This window comes from Haliotis cracherodii, unplaced genomic scaffold (assembly GCF_022045235.1).
Source record: "Haliotis cracherodii isolate W230 unplaced genomic scaffold, xgHalCrac1.p SCAF_12, whole genome shotgun sequence".
In the NCBI taxonomy this organism is placed as follows: domain Eukaryota; kingdom Metazoa; phylum Mollusca; class Gastropoda; order Lepetellida; family Haliotidae; genus Haliotis; species Haliotis cracherodii.
Genome location: NW_027266267.1, coordinates 5,560,200 through 5,572,954, shown reverse-complemented (window position 1 = coordinate 5,572,954; position 12,755 = coordinate 5,560,200). Strand labels below are relative to the sequence as shown.

At 40.4% G+C, this 12,755-nt stretch overlaps 2 protein-coding genes across 2 annotated transcripts; one reads left to right on the top strand and one right to left on the bottom strand.

Moving 5' to 3' along the window:
- The first annotated feature begins 770 nt into the window (after positions 1 to 770).
- LOC139456934 (uncharacterized) lies at positions 771 to 6,515 on the top strand. The gene has a single exon (XM_071238401.1). It carries the CDS (start codon positions 771 to 773, stop codon positions 6,513 to 6,515), a length of 5,745 nt encoding a protein of 1,914 aa, XP_071094502.1.
- Positions 6,516 to 9,429: 2,914 nt separating this feature from the next.
- On the bottom strand, positions 9,430 to 11,525 carry LOC139457465 (iduronate 2-sulfatase-like). The gene has a single exon (XM_071238853.1). It carries the CDS (start codon positions 11,500 to 11,502, stop codon positions 9,964 to 9,966), a length of 1,539 nt encoding a protein of 512 aa, XP_071094954.1. The 5' UTR covers positions 11,503 to 11,525; the 3' UTR covers positions 9,430 to 9,963.
- Between the last annotated feature and the right edge of the window lie 1,230 nt (positions 11,526 to 12,755).

Here is a 12,755-nt window from a genome sequence, read left to right as displayed (position 1 = left end):
TGCATTTATCCTGCAACTGTGCTGCGACCGTTTATTATATTACGACTTATTCTTGGAGTGTGTGATATGTTATTCAATCATTGTGTGAATATTCACTGAATATATGGAATTATGGTATATGGAATTTGTGAAGTTTGAAATTAAAGACAATATTAAAGTGCTGGATCGAGTTGAAACTTTGATATCCTCTATCTCCATTAATTAGATAATTTAAGAGTTCACATTAAAAGTTGAAAAACCCGTGAAAATCCGGATGTGAACCTAAGACTTGGACATAAAGAAGATTGTGTCTCCATTCGTGAATTGGCAACAGGATCCTGCAAAGTTCAAAACGGATTAACACAGATTGGATTAAGGACTCGAAGTCGAAGTAAGGTATTTTATTTTCTCAAGAAGTTGAGATTGTGAAGTAAATGTGACTTTTATGGTTTTATCAATGCGTGATAAAAGAACTTACGGGTAATAAGACTACCTGTTCGAGTATTGAAGTGTGTGTTTATTCAGAAACAAGCAAATACATGAGGGATTATATGTCACTGGAATCGTGTATACACTGAATTGGAATTCAAGAACTGTAAGTTACATCAAATATTTCAAGATTATTGGAACTGGTGTTGAACTGATTTGAAATCATGGCAAGTAGAACATTGAGTGATGCTGTTACAAGTGACAAAGAACTGATTCATGAACCTGCAAGAAATGCTAAATCATTAATAACTGAATCAAGATTAAGAAAACAGACTGAAAAGGGCCAAAATTATGTTTTGAACATGGCACAGGATAAAATGAAATTCTTATACAAGCAGGTTTCTTCAAAGATAAAGGACATTGGATACTTGATGAGCTCTGATGCAGATTTAGATGCCGTCAAAAATGAATTTGAAGATTGGAAGGAATTATGTGACAAGTTTCAAGAATCGGCTAAAGCTTATCATGAAAAACTTCATAGCCAATCAGCTAAAGACGATGAAGCAACTTGGTTCCAATCAAAGCTATGCACCTTTTCGCAGTTTGAAAGAAATGTTACCTCCTTCATTAAACATTACAGTACGGGAGATGACATTAGACCAGAAGATAGCGTTTCTCAAGTTGGATTACCTAAGGGTTCAGTAATCTCCTCTGCCTCCTCTGCCAAAATGGAGATCCTAGCGAAAAGGGCCGAACTTATTGCCAGACAAAAATGTTTAGAACGAAGACACCAATTAGAAGAAGAAGAAAACAGATTAAAACAAAGACGAGAAGGATTAGAACTTGAGACAGAAGTAGAAATTGCCGATGCCCAGTATGAAATTTTTGACCAGTATGACCGAGAATCACACAGTTCTCGAAAACCAGAAAGTTCACTAAGGCCCTTCAAGCAAGTAAAGACCCGAAATAAAGATTTGAACCCAGAAGCTGAAGAATTTACCCCTATTCAGAGTACAAACCTACAGGTTGGAGTCCACAATTCAAAATTTGATGAAGTATGTAAGCAACAGAATGAGATAATCCAGCTAGTGGTAGAACACCAGAAATTGGCCACGCTACCCACTAGGAAGATTCCTGTGTTCAGTGGTGACCCACTACAGTTTAAGCCCTTCATACAAGCATTCGAGCATGGCATAGAAGATAAAACCATCAATCCAAAAGATAGGCTCTATTACTTGGATCAGTACACCAACGGTGAACCGAATGACTTGGTAAGAAGCTGCTTATTCATGAACCCTGAAAGTGGCTATGAACAAGCCAGGTCACTTTTGGATAAGAAATTTGGGAACAAGTACAAGATAGCAACAGCTTACATGAACAAAGCATTGAAATGGCCGGCTATTAAGTCAGAGGACAGTGAAGCACTCAACAGCTTTGCTGTATTCCTGACCAGCTGTGGAAATACCATGACCGATATCGACTATCTAAGAGAATTAGAACATCCAAAGAACATCAGAGAGTTGATCCAAAAGTTGCCATATAAGTTAAGAGAAAGATGGAGAACAGTTTCGTTTAATATCTTGGAAAGGAGAAATGTCACCTTTGCGGACCTTGTTGGTTTCGTAGATAAACAAGCACAGATCTTGTCAAGCCCATTGTTTGGCAATATCATCGACGACATCCAAGTTCAAGCAAGACCAAAGATGAAAGAAGCGCCAAAGAGATATAAGAGCTTTGCTACCGACACATCAAAGTCTGAATTAGGTCAAGAAACTGCCACCAGGGCAGCCTACCCAGTTAAACCAAAATTGATGACATCTGGTAAGCCATCTGCAACTAGCGAAAGAACAGCCAACACGTCTAGAGCATTCATCAAGCCATGCTGGTTCTGCAATGAGGACCACACCATGGAAATGTGCAAGGGAATGCAGTGTAAGACGTTGGATGAGAAGACTGACTTCTTAAGACCAAAGGGCTTGTGTTTTGGCTGCTTACAATTTGGACATATGAGTCGCGAGTGCCCCAGCAGATTGACATGTCATATATGTAAACTGAGACATGCAACCTGTTTTCATGACAACGGTAAGGACAGAGAAAAGAAAGAAATGGACCAAACGAAGCCAAGGGTTGTCACAAACAACAGTTTGGCTACGAGTGAGAGCGGGGACCACAAAGACTTGAGCTACATGCCTGTGGTCCCTGTTAGGATTAAAGTCAACTCTGGTGACAGATATGTCAAAACATATGCCTTCCTTGACAACGGCAGTTCAGCGACCTTTTGTACCAGCAAGTTGGCAGAGGAGCTCCAAGTCACTGGAAAGATGACAAACATAGTTGTCAGCACCATGACTCAAAGGAAAACTGTTAATACCTCCATCCTATCAAATCTAGAAGTTGGTGACATTGACGGAAACAATTGGGTCAAACTGCCTACTGTCTTTACACAGGATGAAATGCCAATTTCCACAAGCACAGTCCCCAAAGAAAAGTTCATCCATCAATGGCCCCATCTACAGGACGTCACACTACCACCTATAGATGCGGAGATAGGACTCCTTATTGGCAACAATGTCCCAAGAGCAATGGAACCGTATGAGATAATCAACAGCGATGGTAACGGGCCCTATGCAGTCAGAACCATTCTTGGATGGATTGTAAATGGGCTAGTACAGGAATCAGAATCTTCCAGTGAGATCTCAGTAAACAGGACTGATGTTCTTGGAGACGAGAAATTGGATCTTCAGTTAATAGGATACTTCAACAGGGAGTTCAACGAGCGCATCAGTAATGATCAACCTGAGATGTCAAGAGACGACAAGCAATTCTTAGACATCATGAACTCCTCAAAGACACTGACAGGAGGACATTACCAGATGTCACTCCCATTCAAAGATGCCCAATTAGATTTGCCCAACAATAAAGTACAAGCTGAGCAAAGAGCCATTTCACTAAAGAAGAAATTTAAGAAGAATGAAAACTTTTATGAAGACTACAAGGTATTCATGAAAGATCTCCTGGACAAAGACTATGCCCAGAAAGTACCAGAGAATAAGAAAGACCGTAAGGATGGAAAGGTGTGGTATATACCACATCATGGTGTGTACCATCCAAAAAAGCCAGAGAAGATACGAGTTGTATTTGACTGTGCAGCAACTTTCAGAGGGAAATCTCTAAATGACCACCTTCTACAGGGGCCGGATCTAACCAATACCCTACTGGGAGTGCTCCTGAGATTTCGCCAAGAACCAATAGCTCTGATGGCAGACATCGAAGCTATGTTTTACCAGGTTAGAGTCGAACCAGACGACTATGATGTTCTGCGGTTCCTATGGTGGCCCAATGGAAACTTGGATGAAGAATTACAAGAATATCAGATGAAAGTGCACTTATTTGGCGCGGTCTCATCACCAAGTTGTGCCAACTTTGCCTTGAAAGAAACAGCGAAGGACAACATGGACTTGTTTGGCAAGGAAGTTGTTCATGCTGTTGAAAAGAGTTTCTACGTGGATGACTGTCTTACTTCAGTCCAATCTGAGAAAATGGCCATTGAAATGTCACATAAGCTGAGAGAAATCTGTAAGAAGGGTGGATTTCGCTTGACAAAATGGATAAGTAACAGCAGAGCTGCAATAGAATCAATCCCAGGAGAGGAGCGAGCCAAAGAAGTTAAAGACTTGGACATGGATGATGCTTTACCAATCGAGAGGGCATTAGGTGTACACTGGTGCGTCGAATCAGATACATTTAAATTCCGGATTGCAATCAAAGACAAACCAATAACGAGAAGAGGAATACTGTCAACTGTCAGCTCCATCTATGATCCATTAGGATTTGCAGGCCCTTATGTTCTCAAAGCAAAGGGAATTCTACAAGACCTCTGCAGACTTAAGATAGGATGGGATGACGTAATCCCCGTTCCCTTGCAGAAGGACTGGACCAAATGGTTGTCGGAACTACGCAGGCTTGAGGAAATGGCGATTAGAAGATGCATTCAACCAAATGATAGTAATCAGAAGATGGTATCTCAAATACATCATTTTTCGGATGCCAGTGAAACAGGTTACGGAACTGTTTCTTACCTAAGACAAGTCAGTAGCACTGGTCAAATTCATTGTGCATTTCTCATCAGCAAATCAAGAGTTGCCCCACTTAAGCAGATCACGATACCAAGAATGGAGCTATCAGCCGCTACTTTAGCAATACGGGTAGACAGTATGCTCAAACGAGAGCTGGAAATGCCAATTGACCAAACTTACTTTTGGTCAGACAGTATGTCAGTTTTAAGATACATCGCCAATGATTCAAAGCGATTCCATACTTTTGTGGCAAATAGGCTGTCAGTAATTCATGAAGGCTCAAGCCCATCTCAATGGAAGTATGTGGACACTCAGAACAATCCTGCTGATGAAGCATCTCGAGGACTGTCAATAGATGCATTTCTGAAAGATACCAGATGGCTCTCTGGACCAGTGTTCCTGTGGGAAGATGAAGAAATGTGGCCTCAACAGACACACATTTTAACAGATATTCCCAAGAAAGACGTTGAATTAAAGCAGGTTGCCCGAGTCAACTTGATAGACTACAGCAAGCCATGTAAGGAAATAGACAGCCTTATCAGTCACTATTCTGACTGGTTTGCACTGAAGAAGGCTATCGCATGGGTGCTCAGGATACGGGAAGTACTCCTGGATCGCAGTCAAAAGAAGAAGGCAGGCTTAGCACCTCAGCAAAGCATGCCTGTAGTGTTGACTGTTAAAGACTTAGAAAATGCAGAGAAAGCCATTGTTTGCTATGTTCAACAGCAAGACTTTTCAAGTGAACTTGAAAGACTTAATTCAAACAAAGAGCTTGATTTGAACAAAGGTAGTCCAATCTCCAAGCTTGATCCATTTGTAGAAGATGGTGTGCTTAGGGTGGGTGGAAGACTAAGTCGCGCTAACATGCCCGAAAGCTCCAAACACCCAATGATTCTACCAAAGAAATCGCATGTCTCGGAACTGATAATTCGCCATGTTCATCGTGAATGTGGGCATTCAGGCAGAAACTTTGTACTTTCAAAATTGTTTGAGAAATATTGGATTATCAAAGCCAATGCAGCAGTGAGGCAAGAAATACACAGATGTGTAACTTGCCGACGCAATCAAGTTGTAGCAGGTAATCAAAAGATGGCTGACTTGCCAGCTCAACGTGTGACTCCTGATGAACCTCCTTTTACCTTTGTTGGAGTGGATTACTTTGGTCCATTTGATGTAAAACGTGGACGAAAGCATGAAAAAAGGTATGGAGTTTTGTTCACGTGCCTCACAACGCGTGCTGTGCATATAGAAGTGGCGTATAGCTTAGACACTGACTCTTGTATTAATGCATTGCGCCGTTTCATGGCTAGAAGAGGTCAAGTCAAAGTCATCAGATCAGATAATGGTACCAACTTCGTTGGAAGTGAGCGTGAGCTCAGAGAAGAGTTAGAAAACTGGAACAAATGTCAGATTCATCAAGAGATGTTACAAAGAAATGTTGAATGGACATTCAATCCTCCTGCTGGTTCCCACCATGGCGGCGTGTGGGAGAGACAAATCAGAACCGTGAGAAAAGTGTTGAGATCTCTGGTAAGAGAACAAACGTTAGATGATGAAACTTTGCGAACTGTGTTGTGTGAGGTAGAGGCTATTATCAATAATAGACCTATCTCCAGAGCATCAAGTGATCCAAATGATTTGGAAGCCCTCACTCCAAATCACTTGTTGCTCTTGAAAAGAAAACCAAATTTGCCACCAGGTATGTTTGGTATGGATGGTCATTATCCAAGACGGAGGTGGCGTCAAGTGCAGTACATGGCAGATCTGTTTTGGAAGAGATGGTTAAGAGAGTACTTGCCATTACTACAGGAGCGACAGAAGTGGGTGAAGCTTAGAAGAAATTTGAAGATTGGTGACATTGTGCTCATAGTGGACAATACTGCACCTAGAAACTCTTGGTCGATGGGCAAGGTTGTGAAGCTTATGCCTGACAGAAAGGGTGTTGTAAGACGGGTTGAGGTGAAAACCCAGACAAAGGTTTTGGACAGACCTATTAGCAAGCTATGTTTGCTTCTAGAGAGTGACACTTAAGCTGTGTTTTGAGATTGTGTGATGTGGACACTGCCTTAAAGACAGGATCAAGACTTTGAGGCTTATGAAGTGTTGACAGTATAGAACATAGGATGTAATTCCTGTACAATGTTCAATGACAATGAGCTGTCTTGATGTTAAGATGAATGGCATTGATCAATATTGTATGTTTACTACATTCATGCATAATGTAAAAGACTAAGATTTAAATAAGACAGACAGGATCATCTTATGTTATAGAATGTAGTTATGCAGCTAATTACAGTTGCTTAGGAAGACATTGTTGTACATTCAAAATTCGCTCTGTCCATGAGTTCTTGGTAATTGTTATAGTCAAATACAAGTAACAATTAGGGGCCGGAATGTTAGAGCCGAATTTTAGGTATTTGTGGTTCATTGAGAATCCTTTTAATTGAAACTTTGTTAGGGTTTGTATGTGTGCATGGATGTATGTGTTTAGTATAATTATAAGATAAAACATTAGAAACAGCCAGCTCTTGCTGCCAGTGGCCGTTTCAGGCTATTTTCCCAGGGGTTGGTGACAGCAATAGTATAATGTTGCAGCTAAGACTTTAAAGTTAATTGTTTTGTGTGGAGTCTTAGAGGTCGTGACCTGATCATCAGCGATAAGCATCCCACAAGAATTTCAGATATATAGCTGGACGAATGAGTGTGAGAAAGAGAGCAGAGAGTTTTAAGATACGAAAGAAGTAAGACATGTTTCTAAGAGAGTGTAAGAAGATTGTGTTAAGGGAATAGAGGACATACGGTTTTTCAACCTGTCCGAGCTACTGTCCGAGCTACTGTCCGAGCTACTGTCCGAGCCACGGTACAAGCTATCCTGCATTTATCCTGCAACTGTGCTGCGACCGTTTATTATATTACGACTTATTCTTGGAGTGTGTGATATGTTATTCAATCATTGTGTGAATATTCACTGAATATATGGAATTATGGTATATGGAATTTGTGAAGTTTGAAATTAAAGACAATATTAAAGTGCTGGATCGAGTTGAAACTTTCATATCCTCTATCTCCATTAATTAGATAATTTAAGAGTTCACAGATACCATATGACTGTGGGTTCGAATATCTATATCCATCCTGAAACGGAATGATGAGATGGAGGAACTTCAGAGGACTTTGTCTGGATTCGACTGAGTTCAGAAGAATTTCGAGCTTCAGGGAACTAGACAGTCATGGGAGTAGTTTTAAGGTTGGCACTGAAGCTGGATGGCTTCAGATGGAGCTGAATAACATTCTTAAGGTTGATGAGTTGAATTGGTAATTTTATATCGACATGGTTGTGGAATGAGCTGGCTGGGCAGGGTGCTGATTGATGGGGTGGCCAGCTTGTCCGGGTTTGTATCTGACGGATGGTTGGACGAAGTTGGATGAAGTGAGAAGGACGTTGGCTAAATCATCAATGCGGTAGAGGGCCATTTGCTCGACGTATCAACGTGGCGACTGACTAAAAGTTTTTATGTAATGCAGTGGCATACTTACATTTCATACCCAACTGGGATACAGCAAACAAAGACTGTCAGAGACCGACCAAGGAGCGACAGGCACCCCGTTATGAGCGTCTGTCAGGAGCGTTGGATTTGAACAACCCATCTGCGAAATCGGTTCCAGCCTGCAACAATCACCAGCACCATCCTCGTCCTTTGTCATATCGACACAGACCGATATTGGAAAAACAAGTAGACGAGCCAGGCGCCAGATCTGCAGATTTTTCTTCAATGTGTTGAACATGTGGGATGAAATGCCTATCTTAGTCCAGACATGTCATCTCCTGTCCATACCAAGTCACAGGAACTTTTGTTTCTGAGTATACGTTTGATGGCACACGAAGCAAATGTGGTTGCCACGTCATTATTGGTCATCTATAACTGAAAATGTTTCCGTTCGTCAATTATAAATGCCAGGATCAGTTGGGACCAAAATCAGATGCTTTTGAAGCATTTGCCAAAGTGGTTAAGACGAGAGAAGGTACCAGTTGAATGTCTTTCTGAATGTATCACATCCAGTCACATCATACTTATTGAAGTATTCACAAATTACGTCCAAAATTCCGAGAGAAAAAACTCTCGTAAGAAATTTCAGTTCTTAAATTATGAACTGCATGAGAACAGAATTTTCATTGTAAGTTACAGTTTAGATCTGTAAAAGCACCTTGGCATTGACTGACATTGGTAACTATTATTTCAACATACATAGTTAGTCCTTTGTCGTGGAATTTATAAAACATATCACTGTGAATCCATTCCAGCTACATACTGGATTCCTAGGCTTCGTAAGAATCCATATATATTGTAGGTGTCGCCACCTGTATCACAAAATCCTTGTCAAAACTACTAACACCATCTCTGAAAACAATCAGGCAAGACCTAATTTAGCACTGTCAGAGAACAAATGAAACAAGTGCAATTAATTGCATGGGGATCTTTAAAAATACAAAATATATGTATCCAAAACAGGAACAAATTTTAAAAGATTATTATGAATTTCCTATTATGAAACATGATTTGAGTTTTGATCAATAACAACTCCCTCGTTTGTTTGTTCAATGCAAGCTGCCACATCATGAACATCATGGAAAAATACATCCATTTTCCAAAGTGTCACTATCTCTGATGATAAATGTAATCTCTTTCTGTCATGAAGTGAAGAAATTGAAAGCAATCCATTAAAGAGTTAAAGATCAGATATGCGTCTCTTGTGGCATACATGTTTCCTGTATATACCTTTTAAATCAATGTCCACGCAATTGGAATACGATGACATGCAACCGATCCCGTTAGTCACAATGCAAAGTCTATCCTACCCCAGATATTCAGGGGTCTCATACAATGGTACTTCCTATACTAAGACATACAAACGATGAATGATATTCATAATTTGCACAGAGAATTTATTGCGAGACCATTGTCATACAGTTTAGCATCATAGAATTTACAATAACAAATTACAATAATATCACCTGTTATATTACCAGCAAATGCAGCATCTTGTACAATCTGATCTTATTATCTTAGTAAGTCAAATTGCATCCACATACTTAACATAGATGGGAAAAAAATAAAACATTATCAATGTATCAATGGAGTGCCTTTTGATACAGTGCTTGCCAAGAAGAATTTTTATCAACTTCAGTTTCATATCAAAGAAGAGGGTGAGATTCTATTTTGCCATCCGATATCATTTCTCAAATGTTTTCAGTTTGTGAACAGTAATAATCAGTGTCTTGAGTGTAAAAATAGATAAGTGGTGACATTTGACTATGGCGTTATGGTAAAAGATAAGAGATATCGCTTGATTTCACCCAAGTCATATCTCTTGTTGAAGCCAGTTTTGAATGGTAACTATTCATATATAATGAGAAGGAATGCCAAAGTCTGCAAATAAAGGCCTTTACAACGGATCAGTTACGAGGGTGTTATTCATTTCAAACACGCTTATAAGGGAGAGCTCCTCTCCAGCCCTTTTTCAGTTTCCTGGACAACTCGACCCTGACGTCTTTGTAGGACGGATCATCGGCTCGGTTCCAGTTCTCCTCTGGGTCCTTCGCATGATCGTAGAGTTCAGCTGCCTTTACCTGGTCCCACATAGGTTTATAGACTGGCCTGCCTTTGAAGTTGATCCACTCCGTGTAGCGATACATCTCTGTCCTCATGGTGTAACCCATTGTGATATCACCATGGAGACCATCTCCTCCTCGAGGGTACTGGGAGAAAGCAGCAGTTTTCCAGTTTTCCATTGTTGGGTTCGTCATGAGTGGGACCATGCTGGTACCCTCTGTACACAGACTGATGTTCTGTGAGTTTGGTGGACAAGTATCAAGTTTAGGAAGTTCTGCTGCCTCAACTAGAGTCGGATACAGATCAACAAATTCCGTCAGGTGCTCTGTCACCACACCTTTATCAGTGACCCCAGGAACGTGTATCATCATGGGAGCATGGGTGGCGTCTTCAAAGTTTGTTTGCTTCTCCCATTCTGAATGCTCTCCCAACTGCCATCCATGATCTCCCCAGAAGGATATTATTGTATTGTTAGAAAGTCCTAAGTTGTCAAGCTCCTGAATAACTCTCCCAAGCTCGTAGTCAATATAGCTTATACAGCTGTAGTAGGCTTGTCTCAGTTCAAGGGTTAATGTCGGAGGAAACGTGAAGTTTATGGCACCGATATGGGATAAGTTGTATGCCTTAACATCTTTGTAACGCCCAAAGTTCTCAAAATTATGCCAGGCAAAAGCAGGCATTCCAACTGGAGCATAATAATTAGGTGCTGGTCGAAGACTCTCCAAGGGGTAGAATTTATTGAAACGAGCAGGATAATTCCATGAAATATGAGGTTTGTGGAAACCTACTGCCACAAAGAACGGCTGCTTACCTGATTTTGCTCTAGGGGCGACTTCCTGGAGGGTTTTGATCGCATTGTTTGCAATTAACTGATCCTGAAGCGGTTGGGCCTTCTCTCTTTCCTCTGATATTGCATCACACAGAAGTTGGTCATGGTCTTCGTATTTGTCTTGTGCATGAAAATATGGATCCGTCCAGGACACAGGATCATCCCCTCCTGATGAACTGCCAGGATGAAAGATCTTGCCCATTCCAATAGTTCTGTAGCCATTACGCTTGAAGTATTCAGGCAGTGTAGAAAAATTACCGCCAACATCTCGGAAATATGGTCCAATCTGCCAAATGTGACTAGTGTCAGGACGCCTGCTGGTAAGAAGGGCAGTTCTGCTTGGGCTGCATAAAGCCTGAGACACATATGCTCTCTTCAGGACAAGGGATCTGCTGGCTAAGGCATCGAGTGTAGGCGTATGCATCTTGGGATGGACAGGAGACGGCATGTCTGGACCAAGATAGGCATTGATGTTTGGTCTCATGTCATCTGAAACCAGAAACAAAACATTTTTCTTTGCATCCACTGATGCAATCAGTACTAGCAGTACTAATGCTTCGTGTATTTTCAGCGTCATGTCAGATTGCCAAGAGATGTCAGTATGACTGAGTACGTAAAGCTGAGAAGCGTTTACATAGCAAATCAATAGAGGAAAATGTGTCAGCACAGATGTTATTGATTGGAATTGAATTTTATATTGTAGCTATACAGCTTATGTAGCTAAGGCTATTACTGATATGTTGTGTGTATATGGATCCGTTTACTAAAATATTTTATTCGTACACATTTTCCAAATTTACTTCATTGAGTTTTAAGAATGACAGTATATCAACACAGATATTAATACCCCCATGTATTTCCATATTGTAGTATCAATATGCTCACTTAATACAATTTGTATACCTAATAAACGATAATTACTATATGGAAACACAACGGATAATAATCTCTATTCTTTATTGATAATAAATTAAATCAAGATCCAAAGGAGACGGTTTCGATCTGAGAGCCCCTTCAATACCATTTACATACTACCGTAAACATCCACAGTTTCGGAATACAAAAATCAGCATATAGTAGGATCATCTTCAGAAGACCAATTTTGGTTTCATATTTTGGTGAAAACCTATACCATCACTGGTATTAAAGAGATTCCTCTGTAGTTGTTTGGATCAGATAAAGTGCTTTGTTTATGAAGACCGCATATGATTGCCTCGCACCAACCAATCGTGAAATTCCCTGTTTTCATTATTTCATTAAACAAATTCATTAACATGGGAGACATATGAATTGTAAAATGTTTAAGTCATTCTGGTGGAATTCCATCGCAACCTACAGTTTTATGACATTGTCTCTGTAACTAACAGAAGGGTTATGTCTCTATTACATTGATCAGGTAGTCCTTTATTGAATGTGTTACAATGTGAATCATTCTCGAACAATGTCGATTAACTTTACCTAATATAAATGAGGTGGTTTGACCTGTATTCAGCAACTGTTTGAAGTAATTATGCCATTCAGTGCCACTGATTTTGCTACCTGTAGAAGACGAGTTGGTCATATTTCTGCATGAGCGATTTTGAAACACCATCAGTGATTATTTGATCAAATACTTCTTGGCAGCTGTCTCTCAAAACGTACTCTGCATAGGGTGTCATTAACATGTCACCGGTTCTGCCTATAAGCCAATTGTTAATATTCAATTCACAAATAATAGGACAGTGGTCAGATGCGTCCAGACTCAGCACCCTGAAGTCTATGACTTGCTCGAACAGGGCTGAGGTAGCTGTGATACGTCCATTGTTTGACGTACATGTGTAATTACGTACC

Coding starts and splice junctions, on each gene's coding strand:
- LOC139456934 (XM_071238401.1), top strand. CDS start 771: ATGGCACAGGATAAAATGAAATTCTTATACAAGCAGGTTTCTTCAAAG.
- LOC139457465 (XM_071238853.1), bottom strand. CDS start 11,502: ATGACGCTGAAAATACACGAAGCATTAGTACTGCTAGTACTGATTGCA.